The following is a 27,500-nucleotide window of genomic DNA, read 5'->3' on the forward strand; positions in this document are numbered from 1 at the left end:
TGTAGTCCTCGACTTTTTTGTTTGTTTATTTCATTGCAGATGTCATTGCAGATGCCCGGCAACGAGGAAAGTCACGCCTCTGCAAAGCATGCTGGTTAATGTAGTCCTCGACTTTTTTGTTTGTTTATTTCATTGCAGATGTCTTTTTGAGTTGCTTGGGATTTCTTAAAAAATACATCCAGAGGCAAAATAGGGAAATGCAGAAACATGTCGCAAACGGACAGGGTTAATATTCCACTTTAGAGTTGACGCAGAGACGTCAGAAAGCGTCCTACGTGGTTGCGACAACCTACGCTTTACGACAGTGAAGGCTCTGTTTGATTGGACGTCTTGTGCCGTAAACCGCGCCGGTCACAGAACGCATGGGACTGAGTTTGGACATCGTGTGTGTGTACAACTGAAATGTAAGTTACACCGGTAAAACTAATGTGTTTTGTGTTATTGTTGATGTTAATTGTGCGGATACACCAAAAATTGGCGTTATCGACCGTAATGACATTTGTTGACATCCAACGCATTGTTTATTTCGGCTGTAAACTAGGTTATTGCTACGGGAAGAAAAAAAAATACTTACTTCTAGTAACGTTACTTTTAACGTCAACTGCTGTTTTTGGTTTTGTAATTTCCCACCTACTTATGTGTATGGCATCACACAAATTTGTGGTTTATTAATGCTTAATTTCACAATAAATTTAAAATAAAGCCCAAACTGATTATACTTAATGTGCTTGTATTGATTTTATGCAGTTACCGGCTAGCAACAAGCCTGTTTTCTATAACCAAATCCAATCGAACTCTCCAGGAAGCTTTGTCCAACCATTTAAGTTTAAGATATTTACAACAGCAACAACTGCGAAACTTGATCTTGTAACGGATGACTTTGTAGTGTTTGATTTCTTCTTAGCTAGACATACTGCTCAGACTCTAAACATGGACTGGAAACATGTGGGACGTTGGTCTCTAAAAGGTTTTTTGGAGCCAAGACTTCTGATTACTTATAATGGATGTCTGTCTTTCTGCCTTTGTCCTTGTCTCCATGTTCCTCTGCTATGCTCACTAGCATGGAGGCTAAATCCAAAAAAACCTTTTCTCCAAAAGATGGAAAGAAGTTTCCACAGAAAGGAAAAGGTAAGCTGTCGTCGTATACACCACTCAGCGATGTACACCATCACTTTCCACCAGGTTTGTCACTGGCATGTCTCTCTGTCCAGATTCCATGGGGACCAAACTTGGCGGTAAACCGGGCGGTAAGAAGCCCTACAAACCTTTCAACAGCACAGAGAGAAAGGGCAGGCCGATGGGTGGCGTTGGCGGCAAGAAAGAACACAAATCTTTCTCCAAACCCGGCATGGGGCCGAAGAAGAGGACAACGCCATTTAAAGCCAAAAATGAAGAAGACGAGGTTGAAGGTGAGAAACATATTTGTTCAACTTCCTGGTCAGATTACAATGTAGGTTTGCATATTTCATTCCTTGACATCTCATTGCTGCTGAATTTTTTGCCCAATTAACATTTTCACTGACGGATCCCCTTATGCTTTCATGTCACATGACAGTCTATTAAATATCGTCATATTTAGTGGACTGTCATGTGACATAAAAGTATAAGGGGGCTTGCTAGTAACAATTTAAATAATACACTAAATATCTAGAAAAGCTCAAAATACAATATGCTTGTATCAAAACAACATAAACGTTAGCTTGTGATTGGCTGCCTGTTTTACTGTTGTGCTCAAAGCAGTCGTGTCTGCACTTAAACTGTGAAGTCCTGTTAATGGATTTCTTTGTTTGTGCACGTGTGCAGGACCAGTGGCCAAGAAGACGAAGAAAGGCGAGCATGATCCAAAAATGAAGGGGAAGACGGAGGAGGAGCTCAAGAAGAACAGGCAGCAGATAAAGAAGGATCTGAAGAATAGCAGACAGCATGCGGAGAGGAAGGACATGTTCCAGATCATCTGTCAGTGCAAAAAACTGTGGGGTGACCTCAGGAGGTATGCTCAAATGCACACAGGAAGTAAAAGTTGAACCTTTAATTCTCTGTTGTCGGAATGTAAAGATGACCAAAATTAAATGAATAACCATGATGGTGGTGGTTGTGTGCATGCATCAACAGAAAGAAGTGCGACAACGAGTTAAAGATGAAACTGATGACGGAGCTTCACGATCTGGTCCGCGGGAAGATGAAACAGGTGAGTCTTATTGTGTTTTTTCATCTGTTTACTGAAGAGTTGCTATTTTGTGCGTTCCCTCAGGAATTAGTGTTTACTAACGCAACTGAATCCTTTAGATGAGATAGATGAGATTTAAAAAAAAAACAAGGCAAAACAAATATAGAGTCTGACAAGTCATAAAACAAAGGCAGAGTTACACCCTGTTGTACATTGGGAGAAAATAGTGTCCCAACTTGTGTTTCGGCTTCTGACTGCGCCCTCCTGCCTCCAGATGGCGTTCGCTCACGACTCGGTGCGAGTGCTGCAGTGTTTCATCCAGTTCGGCAGCCACGAGCAGAGACAGGAAGTGTTTGAGGAGCTGAAAGGTGAGCCTCCCGTGTTTTTTGCTTCTTCATCTGCCACCTTTGAAACTTTACTGTTGTTGTTGAGTCCGCTTGCATGTCTGTGATTTCCATGTTCGAAACTAGCCAGTGTTCACATAATCTGACAACCTGCAGATGACAGCCGCTGTCATTGTGCTTTTTTTGATAATGAGCTTTGGATCATCCCGCTGGGATTAGAGTTTCCTCTGTGGCTGATGAATTAACTTTTCATAGTTTAAACCTTTTTATCGATATAGTGACGTTTTGGTTGTGTACACTGTATATTTTTGCCGTACGAGTAGAGAAGCTAAGTAACGAATCTTAACCGCCGGTGCTTTGTGGTTTCCCGCAGACGACGTCGTCGATTTGTGTAAGTCGCAGTACGGCAAACACGTGGTGAAGAAACTGCTGATGTACGGGTAAGTCGGCTCGGATTGGTTTCCTGTGCAAACTTCCACGTTCTAATCAGACTCTCATTAGATCCAGTTAAAAGATATCAATGTTATATCAGTTGGGCAATGTGTGTGTATCTATTTCCTCCGCAGGAACAAGGAGCTGGTGGCGTGTGTGATGAAAAAATTCAGGGGTCACGTGCGCACGATGCTCCGGCACGCCGCCGCCTCGTCCATCATCGAGTACGCCTACAACGACAAAGCCGTGCTGTCACAGAGACTCATGCTCACCCAGGGGCTGTACGGGAACACCTTCACCATCTGCAAGGTACGCACCACTGCCTGATAACGCACCGCGGTATTTGACAATGTGGATGGTACCGTATTGGATCAACTATGGTTGTGTGTAATATCTGCTGCCGGCTGACCGATGTGGACGTTTTTGCCCGCGCGTCCAGTCGTCTGTGTGCAACACCATCGAGAAAGTGGCGGAGGCGAACCCGGACAAGCTGAACAACATCATCGACGAGATGAAGCAGACCCTCACACCCATGGCTCAAAAGTAAGACAAGAAAGTGAAAGCAAAGTCGCACCATCGGTACTTCTGGTGGGCATTTTTTCACTGTTAGTGGCAGCTCCGTGTTAGGTGACAAACCGAAGAATAGAAGACCAAAAAAAGGCCCAAAGCAAAATAATGTTGTGTAAACATAGCATCGACATGGACAAGATGAGGGATTTCCACAGTCGAGGATTCGACGACTGTGATTCACAATATTTATTTGCTTTGAGATTTGAACACATTTTAAAGCGAGTTTGAAGTTTTATTATTATTTCTTGGATTAGTTGAATGTAATGAGAAACTGTGTATTCAACTCTATTTCCTGTCGTTCCCCCATTTCCTAATCTAGTTTGTCATTTGAATTGACATGATATACTTTGTTTTTATTGATTGTCATTTGCTTTAATGTAGAATTTAAAGAATGCGACGACAACTTTTTCTGCTGCGTTTCAGAGAACAAGTGATCAAACACTCTCTGGTCCACAAAGTCTTCCTGGACTTCTTCATGTTCGCACCAGACAAACCGAAAATGGTAAGAAGCCTTTTGACACCTCACATGATGATGTAGTAATCTCTTTCCCTCGTGATACTTTATGAAGGTTACAGTGTGCTGTAACGTAAATCAAAATGCCAAAAAAATCTGCCAAAATTTGACCCATGAAGACAAATATTACAGTTTCTTTACTACTTTGTATATTTTTTTTCCCGATGTGAGCAGGAGATGATCGAGTCCATCAGAGAGTCTGTCGTCTACATGGCTCACACACACGACGGAGCACGAGTGGCAATGCACTGTTTGTGGCACGGGACGGCGAAGGTGTGTGGGTACACACAAAAACACAGAAAAATATGCCACATTTCATGTGGGTGTCCAACCAGTGTTGATGGTAAATGTAGTTAATTGAAGCAATACATTCCTCAGTGCAAGCTATTTACACCAACAAAGTGGACTTCTCCTGCTCGCGGAGCCGTGCTGGCAGTGCCTACATGTACCAGGGTGCACTGCGCCATCATGCAGCTGCAGCCTCGGTCTCTCTGCGCTGCATGTCCTCGCCCATAGGCTCCAATAAATGCGACTGAATATTTAGACAAAACGCGGTAGTTCCAACTACGCAAACTCTGCTTTCTCTCAACATGGCACAACGAGGAATTTCTAAAGACAACATTTACTATCGGCACGGATTGGATATCCACATAAAGGATGGTGAGGGTTACACATTGTGTAATTAGTAGATTTGGCCTTTAAATGACGTGAGATGTTTTTGTATTTTTCAGGACAGAAAAGTTATTATCAAAACTATGAAGACCTACATGGTGAAGTTTGCCACGGTGAGTTCTCAAGGCTCCTCCTGTCATTCATAATAGAACCGAGCTTTCGACGCTGTAATAGCGCAATGTTGTTTTAAGAAAAGATCAAATGCTGATTATTTACCAAGAGTCCTTTGTCCACAGGGAGAGTTTGGCCACCTGGTTCTTCTGGCCATGTTTGACTGCGTGGACGACACCAAGCTTGTCAAACAGGCCGTGCTCTCAGTAAGTGTGAAGTCATGTTCACTTAGAGTGCGATGTGACCCGTCACGTCAGTGAGAGAAGCCAAAGTTAATGTTAAAAAATAATAATAATAATCTTGTCCCACCTGTTCAGGAGATCTTATCGTCTCTGGATGAGGTCATCGGTAATAAATATGGCAAGAAGGTTTTGCTGTATCTGCTGACTCCCAGAGACCCTGCTCACCTGCTGCCGGAGATCATCAAGGTTCTGCAGCAAGGAGACGGAAACGCACACAGGTAACGGACTCAATCTTTTTATTTCTGGTGTTGGTGACGTAAACATTGATGGCGCTTTCTTCGGTCAAGCTTATCGTCAGCAAGCACTTTGGTGCTACTGTAGTATCGAGTGTAGACACACACCGCGCTGTGATCCGGTTGATGGATGTAGAAGGGAAATAGTTTATTTCATAAGTTGAGTTTTACACATGTGCTTTTTTATTTTTGGGCAATTTGAGCACCTCAAGCCGAGGTCCATCTAAAACTTCCTGCAGAGAAAGAAATGAATCAGTTGGCAGAGAGTATTTATGGTGCAAGCGAATGATTGGCTCTGCGTTCCTCCCCATCAGTAAAAAGGACATGGCAGTTCGGAGGAAGGAGCTGCTGGAAGTCGTCTCCCCGCCGCTGCTGGACCATCTCCGCGACAACGCTGCCACCATGGTGACGGACAAGGCGTCCAGCGTCACCATTAGTGACATCCTGGCGTCGGCCTGCGGTGACCTGCGGCCCGCCATGACGGCCGTGGCTCAGCTGGCCAATCACGAACTGGTACCAGGAGGGATCGACGGACAGGTAGAGTGTGTGTTATTGCGAGGTGGAGGTTTTCCTGCACCAACTAATATAATCCAACACAAGGGGCAGTTCTTTACTCTGAGTTTTTGCTTCTGCTGCAGCTTCACATGGCGGAGCATCCAGCAGGACACCTGGTGCTGAAATGGCTCATGGAGCAGGACATGACGCTGGCAGAGGCCGGCAAGGAAGGTAAAGCCACCAGCCAGTTTAGTGGTCCTTATAAACATGGTTTTGAATCAGATTGTGTCAGCATGCTATGAAAATTAACTTGGAGAGACTTGGTCACTGAAAACTTTATTTCTCTTGGCAACTTTGATATAATATAGAATCACGAACACAAGGAATAATGTTGAAGAGCCTATCACACATGCAAAGATTAAGGGTGTGTGAAAGTTGTTAGATTATTTAATGAGCACAAGAGGACAACTGTTGAGTGCATTGAAATCAGTGAAGTGTTCAGGACAAAGAAGTAGGAGTTCAACAGTGACCGTGTCTCCTGTCTCTCTCAGAGCGGTTCGGCAGGATACTGGTGGACACGGTGGGAACGGACAATCTGAAGACCTGGGTCAAAGTCAACAGAGGAGCCATGGTGCTCTGCAGGTCAGTGTGACAATATACACACCCACAAGCCAATGAAATTATACACTGCGGTTCTATCCAGGATCAGATCACCCAGATACACACTTAACATTTGTGTGGCTAATGTTTTATTTCTTTATAGAGCTTTTCCATAATGTTGTCAGAAGAAGTGACCACAATATAACTGATTATAAACAAATGTCCTGCGTTGCACAGGCTAACAGAAAGATGGAGCCCCATATGTGGGTGAACAACCAAATCAAACAAATGTAGGAAATATTTATTGGATATCTGGCCCCAAGCTGACCTTGTCCTGTGTTTTTGTGTGCAGCCTTCTGAACAGCTACGACAAGTCTGTGGCCGCAGAAGTGAAGGAGGCGCTGGAGTCCATCAAAGGAGAGCTCGCCAGCATCGGCAACAACAAAGGAGCTGAAATCCTGCTGGAGAAGCTGAACAAGTAGAGACTTTTGATTCCAAAACAGACTTGTGATTTGAAAAGGCATCACTTCCTGTGCAGCAGTGGGGTCTTTTTTTTTATACCAGAGAACGCAAAAGACTGAGCGTGCGGCAACAACCTGACGAACCGTTGTCAAGTCCATCCCTGATGTGGATAAATTTGTGTGTAAATGTTGAGAATTGTACTCGTGAGTCATGAAATAAAGGTTATATCGGGAAGAGGTGATGCTATGCAGTTTATCCAATTCAAACATTTTTTTTCTTTTGGCAGTTCCTGTTAACCCATTTAATGAACGGCAGGTCTTTCTTTGCCATCTTTTATTTTCAATAGTTTATTCTAACATTTATTTAGCTTTTCGGGTGCTAATTGTACTATCTGAAAAGAACATGTTTGCAAATTAAAGTACATGATGTGTTGGAACTCAAATTTAAATGACAACTCCATCAACAAGCTTTGTCAGTGTGCTCACATTTGAACCGCCATTGGAGTTGTTTTCTAACTGCACTTAAAACGTCAGTAGCCACCTAGCCAAACACTGATTGCCTCACAGTCCTTAATGTGGCTTCAGCTGTCTCTCTGTAAGCTTTTAACGAAGACGTAACCACATACCGTTCAGAACAGCTGCTGGAAATTGATGACATAAGTATTCATTTTCCTGCAGCAGTGGTGACTGTTTACATATGTATAGAAATGGAGGGGTAGAGCTGCACAGCTTAATGACGACACGATGAGGAGACAAAGCTTTTTTATTGTAGAGGGAGAGATGTATAGGGAAAATAAACTGGTCTAATATCCTTCATCCAGATGTCGGGTTTTCAACTTATGATTTCAGTCCTCTTGCTGCTCGCTCTTGAATCCTGGATTACTTGTGAGCTGTAGAGACTAGTGGCTTGATGAAGAGGAGCAGCCGGTGATGATGGCGCAACAGCCCGCTCAAGCGTAGATGTACAATATGTAGATTAAAAAAGAATGAGGATTAGCATAAAGCATTTTGGCAAGTAAGAAATTAGACCTTTTCTTATTCAATCTGCACCAATTTAGAGGTTCACTCTCCCAGTGCATGCTGGGAGAGGCTTAACGAGAACAAACGGATATGAATGATGGATGGATGAAAGGATATATCATCAACGTCCCCAGAGGAAGAATAGTCCTGACCTTAGGGTGACATTATAAATTGTCGTCACTATGGTCCAGACAATTAGCTTCCTCGGCAGGTTGTTGGTTCACACCGCTGTGACTCCTGCCCCCACGGGGTCTGGAGGATGTGAAAATGGCGTCTACAGAATGCCACATGGTATTTTCTACATCCCTGTCACATCTCAGTGGAGACTTTAATAATCTGCCACCAGGCTCACGGCAGGCGGGACGTCCTCGGCTGCGGGACGTCCTCGCAGCACTCGGCCAGCTTCTTCGCCGCCCTCCTGGCGAAGTGCAGCTTCCCGCGGGCTTTGGTGATGGCTGTGTACTCGTGGGACTTGAGCTTGGTGTAATAGTCCGAGAACTTGTTGTACAGGATGGAGATGGGCATGCCGTTGAGGATGACACCGAAGGAGATGCAGACGAAGGCGAAGATGCGGCCCAGGTTAGTCTCGGGGAACATGTCGCCGTAGCCCACTGTGGAAATACTCACCTGAAAGGATGAAGGAGACACGGAGAACCAGAAAATACTTAATATAAAAAGGCACAATAAGAGGTTGAGGACACACTCATTTCTATTTTTTAATTCTGTTCTCAAAGTATCAGCCATATCTCTTCTAATTCACCCAGATGAAACAGGTCTCAAAGCCAGATATTCAGCAATCATTGAGAAACGGCCTGGGCCTGTAACTGGCTGACACTCTGAGGGTGGCCCAAGGCAGTCGTAATCTTGTAACTTCCCCTCAGGTGTTGCCATGATGAGTTCTGTTGATGTCGCACAAAATGGAGTGGATCCTGGATCGCCAATGCTGTCACTTGTCCGATGTGTTTTATTCAAACTCACTAGCTGAAGATGATGGATCTCACAGAAAGTGATGGGTGCAGTGTGCAGATAGAAAGCAGGATGATTGACAGGCTGCTGGAATGTGTGTGCGTGTTTATGTTTGTGGACTCACAGCGGCCCACCACCACGCATTGGGCATAGAGGTAAAGTTGGTGTTGTAGACGTCGCGCTCCACGGTGTACACCACGGCTGAAAACGTGAAGATGCCCATGCCGATGAAGAGCAGCAAGCAGCCCACCTGCATGCAGACAAAAACATTATTTTGCATTCCTCTGCACGTCATGATCTCACTCATGACTGAGGCGTGAAAGTCTGAGCTTCATTAGAATCCATCCATACAGGCCACGGCTGTTTCCAACCGCAGATTCTCTGACATTTTAAACAGTGTGCAACACTTTCGTCATCGCTTGAACCCGAGTATTTGAACATGAAAAACCAGCCGGACCTGCTGGTAGCACTGTCTCAGTGTGAAGCCGAAGGCTCTGAGGCCTGTGGAGTGACGAGCCAGCTTCAAGATCCTGAAGATTCGCATCAGACGCATGATCCTCAGAACCTGACCCACCTAGAGAAAAGACGACAAGAGATTAACCAATATGTGGATGACAAATAAATTAAGTCATCTCCTCCTACCTTTCCAACACTTGACACAGCCTCAATGTCCCCGGAGTGCAGGTGCATGTCTTTGTCCTCGTAGCACTCCAGGGCCAGCTGCAGATAGTGCGGCAGGATGGCGACCAGGTCGACGGTGTTCAGCATGCTGCGTACGAAACACTTGAGGTCGGGGGTGGACACCAAGCGCAGCAGGTACTCCAGGGTGAAGAAGGTGATGCAGAACGACTCCACGTACTCGCCGTAGAATCTGCCGCTGAGCTGGCCCGATGCAGTCTGGAAGAGCAAGCAAACAAGGATATAAAGAGCCGTTTTGACTGTTTGGTGGAATAGTTTGTATGATTTGTGCTCTACTGCTATAAGAGTATTGTCTCAGAACATATTTTCCCCCTCTCATACACACTCACACAAAGGAAAACACACACCTTGTACTGCATCTCCTCCACGGTGTTAAGTGTCATGGTGACCAGCGAGACCAGCACGAACATGGAGGAGGCGATGGCCATTAGCTTAGCGGTGACAGAGGAGAAAGGCTTCTCCATCAGGTTCCAGATGTTCTTCCGGGTCGACCCGAAAGCCAAGCCATCAAACAGCACCTCGTTTTCCTCCATTTCCAGCTGGACAGAAAAGCATCCCATCCACAGAATTGAAACATAGTAGTTGTTTTAAGGGAAATATCTATCTATACACACACACACACACACACACACACACACACACACACACACACACACACACACACACACACACACACACACACACACACACACACACACACACACACACACACACACACACGTATCGCCAACTCAAAAACAGGGAGGACAGACGAACAAAACGTCTCAATCACAAACCAAAGGCGGAGAAGAGAGAACTGAATGTCCAGAGCGCACAGCGGGGAAGGAACTGGTTCGACAAAACTACATCAGAGTGGGACCTCTGATGGAAACATCTGTGCCAAGAAAAAGCTTATTCTCCATCTGTTAAGACGGCGGAGCAGAGCGGTGATTTATAATGTAGGTCAGCCAGAAGATTACCAACAGCATCTCACAGGTACAAATAAAAAAGCATCAACTGCTGAACCACTAAAGCTGGAAAGGGGATGACTTCTTGGCAGTTTTATATGCAGTAGTTTTGGGGCCTGCAGGGGGAATAAGAATTACGTAAATAAAACCAATTCATTACATAGTTTATAGGAACTATTCAGTTCCACTGAACACTGCCTCCAGCGTGTCCTGCAGAACATCCATCACTTGGACACTGTATATTTTTGAAAGTGTAGTACAAATTCATTTCCATTAACCTCCATTGTATTTGGGTGACATGCCTCTCAAAAGAATCAAACCCAAACTGCATGTATTGATGGATAACACGAGAGAGAAATATGAAACATAATAGGAAATTAATTCTCAAGTCCGAGACCGAAAACTGAAATGCAATACCGTTTTCCGCCATCTTAGTTTAGCGTGTTAGGATGCCAACATATGCTAACTAGCACTAAACGCAAAGTACAGCTGTGGCTGGTGGGAAGGTCCTTATAGCTTTCAGGTATTAAGGTCATGAGCATGTTGACGTGACGACGTCACCGGATTAAAAAGGAAATCATTTCTGTAGATCTGCAGGGGAGCATAAAGTTCTGTAGCACATCTTACGACACTATGCCTGACATCACCTGCAATATCGTCTGTGTGTATTCTTCATTTATTCTCCACGGAGCGGAAAAAGTCTCAGAACTAGACCGTGACAGACGGATGCTGCCTTTGGGAGGTCACTATAACCGTCTCAAACCCTTTTGCCACACACACAAACGCTCCGATTATCTGGGTGGTTTCTCCTCTGGACGGCCGGGCGATTTACTGGAACACCACTTGAGGTTTTCTCTGACAAACGCGTGGACACGTCCGCAATCATCCAGGGATCTGGACTCTCCAGATTACGAACAGGCCACGTGCTTCCATCACCCACCTCAGCTATCAGCTGTCTCTGTATTTTCAGTTGGTCGTTCAGCTCGTCCTGCCTCTCTTCGAAGGAGATACGGCAGCAGCGTTGGCTGTTTTTGATTCGGACGCCCCAGTAGTTTATCTCCTCTAGGAAGTTGCGCGGACACAGATCATCTTTAATCCACAACACTCCAGTTCTGACGGGAAAGACAGAGACAGGAGGTCCAGAATGAATTGTTTTGAGGAGTCAGAAAATCCCATTCCTCTTTCTTCCTAGTATGCATTTTATTTTCACCTGTAGAAGTTGAAGATGTTGTGGAAGATTTTAGGGTCCCGGTCGAAGAAGAACTCATTGCTCTGGACGATGTAGTCGTCACACAGGTCCAACTTCCTGCTGTGGTCTGTGTACGTGGCCAACTGGCCGATCCGCGTCTTCGGATACCTGGCTGCTAACCTGTATGGCAAGGAGTACACCTGGAGGAGAGGAAAACAGAATAAAAGTAAGATCTAATATAGAATGAAAACATATTCATAACAACAAAGTAAAAGGACAATTTCATTTAAAAGCTGCAGATTACACCTGTGTAGCAGCCTTTTCTTCACATTGCTTGTTTTGAGCACACACACACACACACACACACACACACACACACACACACAGGTGTAGAACTGAGAAAAGTTGCAAATCTTCACCTTTGAGAGGCTTGAACCAGAAACTGGTTTCATATTTTTGCAAAGTTCATGAGGGAGCAATAAAAAAGAAAAAAACTGCAGCTGTACAACAATTCCAGCAGGTGGCACAATTCAAGTTCAAGGGGAGCTCTGTCTTTCTTTGCCTGTAGGAGGCAGCATCCCCAGGTGCTGCTAGTTTACTTTCCAACAGGTGGCGCTGGTCAGCACGCGTAGAACTGACCGGTCAGCTGAACAGCTCCCCCTGGTGGAGAATGTGTGATTGAGCTAGTTTGCGAGTTACAAATAAAAGATCGGTCTGTTTTAGACATTTTTTCAGCCAAACAATATGTTGAGTATGTAGAGAGTTGAGGGAAGTTACCGTTCCTCCAACGTTGATGTTGAGAGTAAGGTGTTTGGTTGCAGGAAGCAGCAGGCTGGAGGCAGACACCGGGAGTTGATCCTCCTCCCCTTCAGTTTCATACTCGGCGTAAAGATCATAGATGTCTCTGCCCAGATCCTTCACAAACAACACACCAACTTTGAGGATGAATTCAGCATTTTAAGCTTGTATGCAAGCTGAATTAGACAATTTAAAACAAAGGGATCAAATTGAGCTGGATACAGCAAAAAAACTGGGATAAGGATTGAAAGTGTGACTTGTGATGAATAATATTTAAAGATTTAGATTTTAGATTTATACGTAAAAAGCCAAAAGAAATAAACAAAATAATATTTGTAAATGCATTGAAATGCATAAAAATATATATCGTTTACATTTTGCTCTGCATTTGACTTGACAGAGAAAGAAAAACAAATCTTGTAAAGTGAAGAAAATGGTAGCATGAAAAGATCAATGAACAAATGTTTGGAGAAAAGAAAAAAAAAACACTTTGAGACTATACATTGACTCCCATAGATTCCCTGCAGACTTACCCAAAGATAACCATGAACACTAGCAGAATAATCCTAACCCTTCCCTCAAGCCAACTATAAAAAGTCTTCACTTTTAAACATAATTTACATTTTGAGGACTTGCATTTTGTCCCCACAAGGAAGGCGAGTCCCCACAATGTGAGTCTAATCCGGTTGGCGTCCCCCCTTGTGAATACATTCAGTCTGACCTGCATGGAGTTCCATGGCTTCACAAAGGTGTTGATGAAGTCCAGATAGTCGTCTGCTTCCTGGACAGATTGAGTCGGGCCGCCGGGCTTGTAGCTGGAGAATACACTCTTGCTTCGGGCTCTGAGGTGGGTCAACATGGTTTACTCCTGGGTCTTAAAACTCAAAAGAACCTGCTCACAGATACACCATTGCAGCTCCCAACACCACCTCAGACATGTACAAAACCTTCATCACACACCTCACTGAGAACACACTAGCTGACAAATGAGTAAACGTGCATGCAAGGATGAGAAACGTTTCCACACTAAATCAGAGACACGTCAACATGCGTACAGCTCAAACAGAGTAATAAAGTAGGAAATGACTCGTGTTCCAATGCAGAGGCTTATCCTCTTATATCCATCTCTTGATCTCCTGCTCTCCTCCCACTTACTCAGACGTCGCAGAACTTTACTGTAATGTAAAATGTATCCGGCGATGGTTTGATTTTGTTAAATTATTTATCAAATTGAATTGCAGAGAAGTGACACAAGGAACTAACAAGATGCTACAACAATACTATGCATTATACATTTGCCAAGATAATCAGGAAAGGATGATTATCAAAAGAAAGTCATTCATTTTTACAGTTAATCGTTTTATTTTGAAAGCCATAAATTCAAATTAATATTGGCAAAATGTAAAGCAACTTATGTGCAGTGGTTGATAAACCGTAAGAACGAGCATGTGATGCGACCCATCCATCCATTTTCCGCCGCTTATCCGGGGTCTGGTCGCAGTGACAGCACACCCTGCAGACCGACCCAGGCTTCCCTCTCACCCGCAACATTTTCCGGCTCGTTCTGGGGGACCCCGAGACGTTCCCAGGCCAGCCGGGAGATGTAATCCCTCCAGCGTGTCCTGGGTCTTCTCGGGGCCTCTTCCCAGATGCGACCCATTTTAATTAAATCTCCACTTGGTGAACACAACAGCTGGTGCCGCTGCTCCGAGTCACTGGTTTTACAGTCGTTGACTCGACTCTTTGAAATATGACATTTGTCAAGTGCAAAAAAGTTAATCTCAGTTACTATTTTATAATTTAATTAGACGCAACATTTAAAAAATGTTAAGTGTTTTGTTGTAATACTAATTTGAGCCACAAGAGGCTGGAGTCCATCACTGAGCGATGTTCTAAATGACTGTTTCCTTCCAGGAGTTTGCATTTAAAAACACAAAATTGGCCGAGCTGTGTTAGCCAGACATGAAACATTTGATCCATAAACTGCACTCGTTATGCAAACTCTGCAGGCAACGGGACAACTGGTAGTCAGACAGTTTGTAATCCAAGTTGTATTAACCAATCACGTGCACGCAGGCTGGGTTTGAATCCAGATGAACAGCAACGCATTGTGGGGACCGTCGAGCTGCACATCTGACATCCCTGCCTGAGTTCAGTTTGTCGTTTTGCACCAGTGAAGACTCGAGCAGTTAAACTGGGATAAGGAACCTTGAGGTACATCTGGTTTGACTTCTCATTCATACTTTATAACAAAACGTTTGGCCTCCGGTTTGGGAAAATTAAGTCTCGTCAAGGTTTCAGATACGAGTCTTTAGCATCAGCACTAAGGAGAAATTAACCCACTAAACTGCTCAGGTTACTATTTTGGACTTTTGTTAAAGTGTGGATAATATGAAGTTATAGAACTTAAACCAAGGTTTTACTTTTCTAATCTCACCACACTTCAGATTCATCGTTTGATTCTACGCCACACACATTTTAATACTTAAAAACCTCCAGTAGGATTTTTTGCTAGGTACTTCTTGCAGCTATGAGGCATCAACAGGTCACTGTTGGATATCTTTGTCAACTATCACCTTAATATTTCCCTTCATTTGAACAACCTAAAAAGCAGCCGCAGACTAAAAGCCAGCCAGCCAGACCATTAAAGACAGGACGCCATGTTTTGAACAACGTTGTATATTAAGTTTTAATTAAAGTGATTTTCAAATCAGTTTCTTCACAGATACAGAGCTTTGAAGTTGTAATAGTATCCCCTCATTGTACAAGGCTAGAAAAAGTTAACAGCAACAGCACACCAACATACAAAATAGTTTGTTTTTTACCAAATTCACTTGTGTCGTTTTCCCCCAGCTTCTTCCTCGCGAGTTAAATACATCGAGCTCCAACCCCGATACAATGCCCAACTATAGCAAAAAAATTATTTAAAGTCAAATGTATACAATCTTATTTACACAAGGAACATTTGATCAAAGTGCATTGAAGAGTCCTGATTGACGGTCATGTCTTTGAGGGATGGTGTGTAAATATATACAATGTTTACAAATGCTGTCCATGGCGATCCTTATGCAGCTTCAATAATAATAACAACAATGTTGAACACTGGCTGAAAAGCTTGTAAGAATGAACTCCATGAGGTACTGTTGGAAAACAAAATATAAAGAGCAAATACAAAAACGCATTCACGACATTGCTGCCCAAATCATGACGTACATAAATAAATCGCACATCTGAGCCAGTTGTATCAGAGGAAGCAAGAAAGTTTGGTGAGGCGTTCATGGGGAAATTTAATCCAGTTTCATATCCTGTCCAGCAGAGTCGATCCGCTTGCAGAGAAACGGCCGAGTCTCCCGCTTCAGTTTGAACACACAAAGCCCAGTAAAAAGGTGATCCAACAGTGGACGTTCACACAATTCACTCAATTGTAGTGAAAAGACAGCGTCGGACTCCGTTGAGGACGGAGGAAAAATATAAATAAAGACATGAAGCTGTGTCCAAAAAAACAACCCAAACCAATAAACCTTACCACTTGATGTATCGAGTGAAAACAGTTATGGACACGTAATTCATTGTAGTATTCACATAATAAATAACATTTCCTCAAGTCATCCTCTCCACAGATAATGACATAATGCACTTCAGAAGGCATGTGGTCGGACTGCAAGGGCTGCTTCTACGGACAACCGCCGGCATGGGACGCCATGCAACGCTACGGGTTGCCATTTAAAAAAAATAATCCAAAAAAACTCCAAAAACCCAGGACGATCATGATAAATCATCTTCTGTGCTCACTATCGAAATCTGGAGACAGAGGGAAGGGGCGGAGACAAAGAACAGGTTTATTCAAATGCTTTTGTGGCTGTTTGTGAGTCATATTTTTAGCATTGCATAGTGCACTTTAGAAACCATTTGTGGAATACTTGAGCCTTATTGTAGATATTTTCTTATACTAAAAAGCATGTATAGCAATGTTCTTTTTTATTCTTAAATCAATTTTTTTTTACCTTAAGTTTAATGTAATTCTGTGTGTAAGAAGGGCCAAGCAAATAAGCTTTCTATTGCACAGAGTAACTGTTATCTGTGCATATGACAATAAAAATCTCATTAATCCCATCTTGAATCTGTTAAGACTGGAAGCAAACATGTGTCCATCCTGTCTGAGTTTAGATTAATCCCTCTAATCTGTGTACAGAGCGATGTGCTCTCATTGCACTAAGGATTACTGAAGACCACAAGGTCAAGGTGAGAGAATAGAGGTCATTGACAATTAGTCTCAAGTGTCTGTGGCAGATTAAAATTATGTAAACTGCCCAGTTGTTCAAACTACCTTAAATGTAAAACTTGTCCCTTTTGCTAAATATTTCCTTTTAAGTCAGAAGTAAATTGAGGAGCGTTGCATGAAGCCCCTTAGATTGTCTTGTTGCCGAAGTGTTCAGCCTCAGGCTGTCAGTCATAACACATGTGCACTTCAGTTGTCATTTTTATGCTTCTCTCCCAGCACCTTTTTTTTTTTTCGCTTGTTAGCTAGCTTCTCCAAAAAGAGACAAAGAATACAAGATCAAAGAAGAAAGCTGAAAGAAAACCGAGAACCACATTGAGCTTTTCATAGTCTTTGGACTGAAGATCACAAAGCACGCAAGTAAATTCAACCTTACAATACACACAGCAGAAGATGCGACCAAATAAGAGAAATCTTTAAACGAAATCAAACTAATGTTAATACACAAGAGAACTACAAAGTGTAAAAGGCCAACAGTGCTAATGTTGACAATTTTTTTAGGAACGCGATCCATACTTTAGTCTCAGAATTTCCTCGTCTTAAAGTACCATACATTCAGCAATTGTCTTTGTTCCACAAAATATGTCTCTTGAGAATGTACGAGTTCCTTGAAATGTTCTCAGGAAAATTGTTTTGAAGGACCCATTCGCAACGCATATGGGATTGCTTAAGTAGCAAAGTGTGAATACTTAGATGTGGTCAGGAGTCCCCTTCAGGAAATCCTTCTGGGGATTTTATGTTGTGTTTATGCATGTTTAGGATTTTTTTTCTAATGGCAACCTTTTATCATTTAAGAGGGCTAGTAGTTTTTTAGGGCACTTAGGGCTGTATCAGATAGACGGAGATGACCGAGAGGTCGTTTACTCACTGCAGGGTAGGTGTGCCCCACGTTGGCGCCGTGTCGGGTGATGTCGATGTTAAGGTCTTCTTCTGTGGTCTTCAGGTAGACGGGGTTGTCAAAGTTCATGCTCTTTTGGTTCTTTAGTTGCCAGTTTCTCCACATCAGGTAGCCGCCCCCTGCCGCCATCGCCAGCAGCACTGAGCAAAGGTACAAAGACACTCAGATAATTCATAATTGTCAGCATTAGGGCTGATATGCAGGCATTTATATGAAGCCTTTTCTGTAGTGAATTCACTCAGCATATGGGGTCTTGTTTTACTACGCAACTATTTCAAGCTTTGACGACTGTATTCAACTACAAGACATTGTACCGCGTTTGTTTCAATACATACAATAAAAGACAGAATAATGAGAGTGTGAGTTTTGTACGCACAGACAGGCAGTATGGCCCAGGCAGCAGTAGACCCTCTGGCTGTGGAGTCCACCTGGATCGACGTGCTCACGTTTGCTTCTGAGACAAAAACAAAGCACAGGTCAACACTTACACCCAATACAAACTTTCAGGACATCATGTTCAGTTAAAGGACACGTTGAAAAGGAAAGTTGTCAAAAGTTAGACTGACATGTCAGATGGCTAGCGTGTGCATTTGATCATTAATACAAAGAGCTGACCTAAAACTCCTCAAGTGAAGGACGTCTATTGAGGGATACTGGGAGACAGGACCACAATGACAATGAGGTAATTCGGAGCGTTTGTGTCAGAGAGGAGTGAGTGACACGACTGGCAAACAGCTCGGCTGAAAGACTTAAGGACAAAAACTGGCAGGAAGAACATGAGTTAACAAACAGTCGGACTGCTCTGCTGCCAAATGCCTTGGTGATGTCATCAACACAGACTACAAAAAAATTCTAATGCGTTCAGATCCAACCTGTGGCACTCAGCCCATTCATTCCTGCTGTGAAAGTAAATCTTTACAGAACAGTTCACAGGAAATTACAAAGACTTTGAGTAATGCTGGATACAAAAGACAACAGTGAAGTTGAATTTCTTTCAAACAGAGGAAACATTCCATGGGAAGATTTATTTTCAGTGGCAGCGTGGTACACATTTGGTGCTCAGTGAGTATTCAACAGCAAGACTATGTTTAGGGATTGAATCAAATAATGTTGCATTCATTGCATTTTAAGAAGGAACATTTAACCAAGTGCAACAGTGGGTTTTAAACAAAGGGGCTCCAGGGCACAGAGAAAGAAGATTTATCAGGCTTTGATACACAAGCAGTACTTAGTAGGTTCAGTTTGATGCTAGTTTGTCTTTTCATTGGATTTGTTGAGCATAAGTCTGCTGATAATCCATATTCATTTTTAATTTGTAGACCCTGTACTAATCATGGTCTGCACTTTGAGTTCCCATGGAATATAGATTTATTTTGTGTTTCCCAGAAAGCTGAAATCACAGAGTGAGACTTTAGAATCTCAGACTCTTTTCTGCATCACTACATACTTCTCATACAGCGTTGTTGCATTACTGCACACAGACTCACATTCATTTAACTATACAACCATAGTGGCACTTGGTTTTGGTAGTTTGTTTGTACTTCCCAGTGTGGGCCACTAGGTGCTGCTCTGCTCCAGGGCTGTACTTTCAGACACATTCTCTGGTGCAGAGTTTGACGCTAAACTAAAATATCTTCCTCAGCAGCTCAGTCTACAGCAACAATGGATCAGAACATAACACTGTGCACATGCATCCAAAGTAGTAAACAGTTGTGCATGTGCAACTAACTGAACTAACTGATTAGATTAAAGTCATGAGAATGTTGTAATCAGAAAACAAGAACTCAGCCACCGTTGTGTTGCTGATCAGGGCCCCCCGTTTCAACTAACCACATTTTTCAGAGGATTAGGAGAGGAAACACGTCCTTCTAGCACAAGTTTACTAAACGCATTTTAAAAACTTGAAATGTTGTCTGAAAAAATGTCTGAAATGTTTACATGACTGATCAATCTCGCTTTTTATTTCAGCCGTATGCATTTAGCCAAATGCATACAGCTGAATAAAAAGCCTCAAATTTGACCCAAAACGAACACACAGCACATGCATAGTGCAACTAAAATCCAATCGTTGATGAGAAAATAGGAGCGGCACAACAACATCAGGACCAAAACATTTCCCCAGCTATACGCCGATCATAGGGCAACGTCTGTGTTCATTTTATCTTTGAATAGATTCAACATTGGGATACAATAAAAAGAGAAATGTGTAGAAAGCAATACAGGACACATTTTGCAATGAGATAAGAGAAATTTCCAAAACAGAAAAATCTAGCCGGAGAGAAAACTAGAGTAAGATCTAAAGATCATACTATGTTATTGGCAATAAAAAAAGCACATCAGCAAGCCACATGTCAAAGGTTAGAAGCAAAGCTGAAAACCATTAGCACAGAGACTCAGTTTACTACTCACTACAGACTTGTTGTAGCTCACAACTTTCAGGCCCGACTCATAGACCAGAGGATAGTTGGAATAGATGTCCAGTTTAACAAATACAATGGAAAACGCCAATTGATTCCACCGTAAGGAAGAAGCCCAGCATGCTTAAGAGTCAGCAGACGGTTTTACCTGGGGGTGGGTGTATCAGAGCTTTCCCATCATCCTTTGAGGGACCTTTGGTAGAATGGTCTGTCACAGAGAGAGCCAAGAGTCATGCTTTTGATAACAAAATAAGCTACAGAAGTTGCCCCATTTTTAAACTGTGCACACGCAAAGTAGGCCTTTGAAAATAGACCAGATCTCAGGAGACTAAAGTAGTAAATAAACGCTCTGATGAACAGAAAAGGGATCCTGCTTTCATCTCCAAAAGAGCAGCCATCACCAAGCAAAGACACAAAACCTACATCCATAACACCATCGACAACACGCACAAACTGAAGCAGCTTTACAAATCGAGTGACACAATCCTCATGGTTTTCCCTTCAGTTAGACACACAGCCAGCTAGAAAAGGGAGTGGACGACATTCAGAAGAAATTTAACGGGTCTGAAGCCACAATGCACAGTAAACTGTATTGATCACAGCAGCGCTACAATCACAACCGGCAGCTGCAGCAACAATAAAATCCTTACAGGCGAATCAATGCAGCCTTGATTGCGGCGGCAGCAAAGTGTTGCTGTGTTTACTGTGAAAATCCCAGGGCCGTTAGGTCTCCTGTGTAGGAGTTGGAAATTAATGCATATCGTTCTGCCAAACAGTAAGCACGGTTTTCAAAGCCTTCAGCTACAGGACACTAAACAAGTCAGTAAGCCGAGCAGCAAAAAAATATAAATTCACAATCCTTTTAATGTTTGCTAGATATTTAGAGTACTGCAATGTTTTAGAATTACACTCCTATAACACGGTTGGACACACAATGGTCAGGTAAACAAAAAAAAGATATCAGGATGACAGTTGATGCAGCGATATTATCTGTTTTGCGCCACACTTTCTTCCTATCTGAAAACCACAATCTAAAAAGCTACAGGTTCAACTAATGATTAATAATATTTTACTAAGTGGAGACCTATCATACATTTTACCCTGAGTTTGTTCAGCCTGACGGAAAGATCTCCTCTTTGCCTTTGAAGGCGGTTAGTTTAATCCCTCAATGGTATCTTCAGGTTCCACCCCTGAAGTGAAGAGCATTGCTTTTTACTTTCTTTTACTAACGAGATTAGAGCCGGTCAAAGCTGCAACTGCACAATGCCCTACAGTTCCTACTCCCTTCAGCTGCAATAGCTGTAAAATGGGATAACTATGTCAGCTGGAGGTTCAGTAAAAAGCACCGAGGCTTTTGGCTACAGCCCAACTAGGAGCAAGGTGGAGGAGCATTCAGTCAGTGACAGGCATCCCTCTTTAACTCCTCCCACACTAGTCGCACAGTCAAAATGTACAAGAAACAAACTGGCGTGTAAACACAGCTGTAGAAACACAGGCATGCACACAAAAACGCTCACGAGTCAACCGGAGTATGCACAAAAACGTGCAGAAGTGCCCACACCGAGCGTCTTGGATAATAAAAAGAAGAAAAAAAAAGCGTTTGCATGAATTAACATCCTCAGAAACGCACAAATTAACATGCTCAGAAACACACGACTGCATGCACTCAAGCTGTAAAAAATTTTAAAAAAAAAAGTGTAGTGTCTTTATTCCTGCAGAGAAGAACTCATTAAAAAAAGCACAAAAACACTGTCTGGGTGGTACACTCTAATATCACAGGGGTGGTAAAAAGCCTAGAGGCAGTTCCAGATTACCAAACAGCCCAAGAGGAGAACAGTCCGGCTGAAGGGACTTTCTCTACGAAGTCCTTTACATTTCTGTAAAGGACCAGGCAGGCTGTAAAGCGGCTGCGGAGCTGGCAGACTTGTATTGGTGCAGAGTACTAGTCTCTCCCTACTTCCATTCAAAATTGTATTTATTTTTTAATCAAATGGGTCTGGTGGTCAAATGCATGCAATAATGAAGTATGGGTGTCTGTATGCTTCAACTGATTTGCTTGTTGAATGGCGGCACCTTTGTTACTTCAGCTTCTTTGTACAACAACTGGGGGCTTTTTGTTCCAAATAGTTGGAATATTTTAAAGTAATAATGTCTAAATTTACTCTGTACATATGACAGTAAAAGCTTCTTGAATGCAGATGACAGCTATTCTATACAATTAACTTTATTTTGCTCAGTCCTTTTAACATATAATTACAATAAACTTAGGTGAAAAAAATAAATAAGGCACACTATAAAAGATATAACAGTATTGCACAAAAAGAAAGAAAGAAAAAAAAAGAAAGAAAAAGAAACACTTTTATTAATCCCTTGGGGAAATTCTTCTCTGCATTTGACCCATTCTTGATGAAGGAGCAGTGGGCTGCCCTGTGAGGCGCCCGGGGAGCAACGAGGGGTTAAGTGTCGTGCTCAGAGACACTTTGACGTGTGAACTGTGGGGGGGACTGGGGATCAAACCGGCTACCTTGTGGTAACGGGACAACCACTCATCCCCCTGAGCTACAGCCGCTATGATAACATAATAGTATCTTTATACACTGCATACAAGTGAATTCAAAAGGAATTTAGTAAGAGACACGTGTAATTTTTTACTTATTTCTCCAATATAACACTTTAACCCGAGAAACATTTGAGCTATATATATATAATTGGTGCAGAAAAAGATGGACAGGCTGCACAAACAAAGAAACTCTCAGTTCTTACAAGAAAGTAAAGAGGAAAAGTCTTAAAGAAAACTGAAGAGGCTAACTAGGCAGACTCTCACTCAGGGACGGAGTTTCCTGGGAGATGTTCCAGTACTTTGTCAACACTAGTGTCTCGCTCTGCAGTTTGAGTCCAATTAGGAGTGCATGTGCACTGAATCCAGCCGTCAGGTTCCCATCTGACGCTGCTTCAATATGAAAAGGCTAATCTTTGGAAGTGCAGAAAGGAGCTGGGCGGTTAAAGACTAAAACAACTCTGATCAGGGAGAGTACAACGTTTTCACAGCAATGAAAACGAGACTGATGGAGGGTGGGGTTACAGATAGATAGATCTTTTAAAATGCCAATATGATCATATCAAATGCAACATGGAAAGTAATGATCAAACAAGTACTTTGTCAGAGAAAACAAATTTGAGGGCTCAAGAAATAGTTTCCCAGTTTGGTGAGATTTTTACTTTCTTGCACACAGCCCTGACCTTAATCATCCAACACTTTTGGGATGAACAGGAACGCAGCCTGAGAGCTAGACTAGCAACAGAACAAAGAACTGCAGTCAAGTTGCAAAATCTCATGGAAAGGTTTCCCAGAACAGTGGAGGCTTTTATCGTAGCAGAATAACTTCCATAGCTTTAGAATGCCTTGTTCAAATCATCACACGGCCATTTGCAGCCACATCTCAATCACAAATCCATAGAATGGAAGGTAGCTCAGACTAAATTAAGCAAAGGACAGAGCTGAACAGAGTGGAATGAGCATCAACCTATTGGGAACTCTTTTCCCCTTTAAGACAGAGGACGAGAGAGCCGCAGCAGAGATGTGAACGAGGACGGAGTCGAGACTTGCCAAAAAGACTCAACTGGATCAAAACAATCGCTTCTGTTCAGCTGTCAGATTATGAACACAGACAGCTGGGCTTGTGGCTGGCATGGATACAGATACAAGACCACTCGCAGAGGGAACACACTCACACCAGAGAAACATGCTAGAGCGGCTCGAAAACAGAGGAAAAAGGGGAGGGAGTGAGAATAAGTCTCCTTTGTTGCATCAAAGCCAGTTTAACCCGAAGAATTAGATTCAAATAATTCCTTTTCTTACAATTTATTCTGTGTTTTGGAGATGAGATCCATCATAACGCTCAGCCCCTTTTGCCTTTTGTTTTGAAATCAATTGTATAAAAGAGGCCCATTGAAGATGAGCAGCAAAGTAAAGAAGACAAAGCAGGGAAGAATGCACAGGGTTGATGTGTGTACAATAAGTGAAATAATTCACGTTGAGCCGCTGCAAGTTTATGGTGTTTAGTGCCCCCCTGGTTTGTCCAGCTCAAGCATAAAAAGGCAACAACTTTCCCATGGCGCTATCCACACTGTCCTAAAGGCAGCAAAAGACTAATTGAAGATAAGTCAGGTTATCGGTAATGTTTACCTCACATTCCTTTAAGTTTCCATTTAAAATAATTATCCTTTTCTTGAAATACTTCCAGTTTTCGTCCTATAAACCCATGAGCCCCTATGGATTATTAATATTCCAGCAAAAATAAGCAAAATGACATAACTATGGTCTCCTGTTGGCTCTGTAACAAAGATTAAGCACAGGCTAAACGCAAACATTTCCATACATTATGGGGACACACACGGACACACACACCACGTTAAATTACATCATTCCTCTACAGTATAATAAATGCATCCATTTTCTCACGAAAGATACTCCCCCTGTAAATCTAAATTTCTTCAGATTTAGAGTTGGATGAATGAGTTTCCCCTCACCATTACAGGCAAGGTGAATGTCCCGTTTCATAAATATTGTTGTCATTGAGTCCTAAAGGAGATCTTACATGGTCATGCATACATCACAAGTATGGCGTTTTTTTAAATTATAGAAAACTGTCTAAATGAATGCAAGAAGGCATAATTTAATGTTGCAAATTGTAGTTTGCATGTTGCATCGCCGTGGTCCTGGTGTAAAAAAAAAAAAAAGGAAAGAGATGCTTAAATAAGCAAAATAAATCATGTTTCACCAGCGTTGTGCAATGACTCACCAGGTCTGCAGCGTTGGCCATCAGCAGCCAGTTCCTGCCCCTCTGGACAGACACAGGTGTATTTGGGGGAGTGTTTGTTGATTTGCGGTGCAGGCAGACACATGTAGCTACAGCCTCCGTTTTCACCCCTCTCTGCACACCAGTTAGTGCCTGCACACAAAGGCCAACAGATCTGATTATTTTAACAATACAAGTTAAAAAATCTGCAATAAAGATGTAGTACAGCAGTCATTCAACACACACGATTAAGCCAGTGCTGGAGTAGGCGGATATTTCCATTCCCATGGGATAATGTCTTCCAACTGCTTCCGATATATTTGTCACACATGTGCGAGTCATCCCACAAACAAAATCAGTCTTTTGCTTAGAATAGAAAGTTTGAATAACAGTTCCATAATAAAGTAAATATTTAACCTTTAACGCATATGTCCATGTGGTAGCAAGTAAGACTTTTGCCAAAAAGCAAAAACTTACTGGTTCCTTCCTTCCATAAACAGCGGCTAGTGTCAATAACTGCAGCATGATGCCGACAAAAACACTAATCATAGTTCATTCTTACTGAACCCTTTGTCATGGGTAATTAGTCATTTTTGATTCTCTTCATTAACTCAGCGCAGAAGATAGCGGAAAAAAAAGAGCACCTGAAACACTCAAAAATCGAGGTTGCTCTGGCATCATAGCCTGCAGGACACCAATAATATGATTTTCCAGCTCAATAATCTGTCATGTCCATCCTTTCCCCTTGGCCCTCTACTCGTTCCACTCCCAGCAGGGTCTTACCTGACAGCTGGATCAACTCGTGGTACACGATGATGTCCTGGGGGTCATTCAGGTTGCTGGCCAGAGTCACCACGTCGGAGCCTGTGAACTTGTTTGCGCCGTAGATAGCTTTATTTTCTCCATCTGTCCAGAAGACTCGATCCTGGGGAGAGGACAGGAAGAAAAGCACATTTCATGGCTAATAACTACAGAGCTGGAACAGTTAGATTCCACAGAAGGGAAAGAAGTTGAACAATGGCCATTTATCAAAACGAAGGAAAAGTGTCATCCATTGTTCAACTTCTTTTGGGTTTAAATAAGTATTGCTAGCGGTTGGTTAAACCCATCAACGCCGCGGTAACTTACAGCAGTTTGTTACAGCCTTAGTATGCACATCATCAGTTTGTGCATACGTGCAGAGGGTCACAATACGGGGTTCACAGTCTGGCGCACGCAGAGCACAGCCTGTAGATTAATGCACAAAACCTATGGCCATATGCCGTCGCCGGATCCGCCTGCAGGTTTGGTCCAATACAACAGCAATGAAGAGACCGTAGAGTATACGTTGAGGACAAAAATCAGTGCTGCAGTGCCAATCTCTCTTATTTGGGGGAATTTAGATTGTCAGATTTAAACATTATCTCTCGCACCAAACAAGGAGTCCAAGATCGGGCTAAGAAACCGAACCACCAATACAGTAGTCTTGCGTCACTACAATCAAACAGAAATCTTTCTGTAAAAACAAACACAGCTTGTTCATGGCAAAGCTTATTTTCCCCATTTCAAGATGAGAAACTGATTTCGAAGGAGATTTGAGAAAAAGGTTGCACGGTATCTTTTTAAAAATCCCATTGACGTGATATTTAATCATTAGGTTTGGATGATTTCCCCTCACAAATGGGAGTGAGGGAGTTGTAGAGCTTAAATACTACGCTCAAAAAGGGAGATGGAGGGAGTCTACATCACAGATGCAAACATTTGTATGCCAAGACCATCTATGTGGCAGTCCTGCGCTGCACTTTGAGTATAAACATGTCAACATGAGCAGGAAAAGCAGAGATTTTGATTGACAGGTGGTCTCTGTTAAGTGACCGATTAGAAGTTGATCACATTAGCCGAATTTAGGGAGATGCTGAACAGGGTTTTAATAAAGCTATAACTATTGTGTCATTGTACACCATTTAGTTATTTAATGTAACATTTGTGCACTGTGTCAGGCTGAAGCAGTACTTTAAGCACATGAGCCTGCATGTGAATAAATGTGGCAGCTGTCTGAGCTAGAGCGAGGTAGCAGTTGTATGAGTGGGTGGTGGTGAGAGACAGCGATGGAGCCACATGTCCATGAATCAGACACGACTGATATTAGAAAAGCCAGGTTTTAACCAGCAGAGATCATCGTTAGTGTGCCTGTCCTCAACATTAGGCCATTATAGTTTTCAGATACAAGACTTACTCCACCAAGTGCAGCTTCTTTCTGAGAGTCCATCCCCACAGTGTGGATTTGAGTTTTTGGTCTTGGCACATACAAATGGTGAAAGTCAAGTGTAAAGTGAATAAGACTGCCTTCATGACATATCACTGCACATATAAGGGCAGCTGTAGCCAAAAGCTGCCAAACTTAAACCAACTGTCCACAAATACCACCTTTTACTGTAGATGACAACAATGTAACAATGAAAGAACCACCACGCCTTTGCCTTGTGGCAGTAAATCCCAGATTGACGTATCAAAGCATTTAGCCCGATATGATCTTCAGTTTTCTGGGAGTGGCGTAGCACAACAGGCTTTTATGTCACTGAAGCCTCATGGTCAGCTTAGTCGCCTGCCTCTCGACCTTGTAACCACTTTGAAAATCAACACTTTGTGCTGTAATCAACAGCAGCGT

The 27,500-nt window shown here is 42.7% G+C and overlaps 3 protein-coding genes across 6 annotated transcripts in view; 1 reads left to right on the forward strand and 2 right to left on the reverse strand.

Annotated features, from left to right (window-relative positions):
- The first annotated feature begins 343 nt into the window (after positions 1 to 343).
- Positions 344 to 7,290, forward strand: pum3 (pumilio RNA-binding family member 3). Of its 2 annotated transcripts, XM_068574749.1 has the most exons (18): positions 344 to 404; positions 1,061 to 1,128; positions 1,212 to 1,409; positions 1,804 to 1,990; positions 2,113 to 2,188; positions 2,442 to 2,535; positions 2,885 to 2,951; positions 3,078 to 3,252; positions 3,383 to 3,486; positions 3,937 to 4,015; positions 4,202 to 4,300; positions 4,759 to 4,812; positions 4,936 to 5,016; positions 5,128 to 5,270; positions 5,600 to 5,822; positions 5,924 to 6,011; positions 6,332 to 6,422; positions 6,733 to 7,290. In XM_068574749.1, exons 2-18 carry the CDS (start codon positions 1,062 to 1,064, stop codon positions 6,860 to 6,862), a joined length of 1,956 nt encoding a protein of 651 aa, XP_068430850.1. In that variant the 5' UTR covers positions 344 to 404; position 1,061; the 3' UTR covers positions 6,863 to 7,290. The 2 variants fall into 2 exon arrangements, with proteins under 2 accessions (XP_068430850.1, XP_068430849.1); XM_068574748.1 differs by lacking the exon at positions 344 to 404 and having other exon boundaries at positions 1,050 to 1,128.
- Positions 7,291 to 7,586: 296 nt separating this feature from the next.
- Positions 7,587 to 13,319, reverse strand: kcnv2a (potassium channel, subfamily V, member 2a). The gene is made up of 9 exons (XM_068574750.1): positions 13,182 to 13,319; positions 12,440 to 12,577; positions 11,684 to 11,862; positions 11,414 to 11,585; positions 9,874 to 10,065; positions 9,470 to 9,724; positions 9,285 to 9,401; positions 8,952 to 9,077; positions 7,587 to 8,488 (listed from the first exon to the last, which is right to left on the reverse strand). The coding sequence occupies exons 1-9, from the start codon at positions 13,317 to 13,319 to the stop codon at positions 8,210 to 8,212; spliced, it is 1,596 nt and encodes a 531-aa protein (XP_068430851.1). The 3' UTR covers positions 7,587 to 8,209.
- A 1,804-nt stretch (positions 13,320 to 15,123) lies between these two features.
- The window catches only part of vldlr (very low density lipoprotein receptor), a 42,710-nt gene continuing 30,333 nt past the window's right edge, over positions 15,124 to 27,500 (reverse strand). Inside the window, exons 15-20 of one of the 3 annotated variants that reach the window (XM_068573457.1) lie at positions 25,637 to 25,778; positions 24,857 to 25,006; positions 20,203 to 20,262; positions 18,014 to 18,091; positions 17,608 to 17,777; positions 15,124 to 16,261 (exon numbers count right to left, since the gene is read on the reverse strand). In XM_068573457.1, the coding sequence (XP_068429558.1) occupies positions 16,226 to 16,261; positions 17,608 to 17,777; positions 18,014 to 18,091; positions 20,203 to 20,262; positions 24,857 to 25,006; positions 25,637 to 25,778 (636 nt within the window). In that variant the 3' untranslated portion in view covers positions 15,124 to 16,225. The remainder of the gene's footprint in view (positions 16,262 to 17,607; positions 17,778 to 18,013; positions 18,092 to 20,202; positions 20,263 to 24,856; positions 25,007 to 25,636; positions 25,779 to 27,500) is intronic. The other 2 variants (XM_068573456.1, XM_068573455.1) reach the window with 2 other exon arrangements.

This window comes from Clinocottus analis, unplaced genomic scaffold, assembly GCF_023055335.1.
Source record: "Clinocottus analis isolate CAN_PGR_092001 unplaced genomic scaffold, fCliAna1.0.p SCAF_13, whole genome shotgun sequence".
In the NCBI taxonomy this organism is placed as follows: Eukaryota; Metazoa; Chordata; class Actinopteri; order Perciformes; family Cottidae; genus Clinocottus; species Clinocottus analis.

Coding starts and splice junctions, on each gene's coding strand:
- kcnv2a (XM_068574750.1), bottom strand. CDS start 13,319: ATGTTGACCCACCTCAGAGCCCGAAGCAAGAGTGTATTCTCCAGCTAC. Junction 11,863..12,439: donor ACATCAACGTTGGAGGAACG/GTAACTTCCCTC, acceptor CCTCTCCTCCAG/GTGTACTCCTTGCCATACAG. Junction 11,586..11,683: donor AACATCTTCAACTTCTACAG/GTGAAAATAAAA, acceptor CTTTCCCGTCAG/AACTGGAGTGTTGTGGATTA.
- pum3 (XM_068574748.1), top strand. CDS start 1,050: ATGCTCACTAGCATGGAGGCTAAATCCAAAAAAACCTTTTCTCCAAAA. Junction 1,991..2,112: donor CTGTGGGGTGACCTCAGGAG/GTATGCTCAAAT, acceptor ATGCATCAACAG/AAAGAAGTGCGACAACGAGT. Junction 3,487..3,936: donor CTCACACCCATGGCTCAAAA/GTAAGACAAGAA, acceptor GCTGCGTTTCAG/AGAACAAGTGATCAAACACT.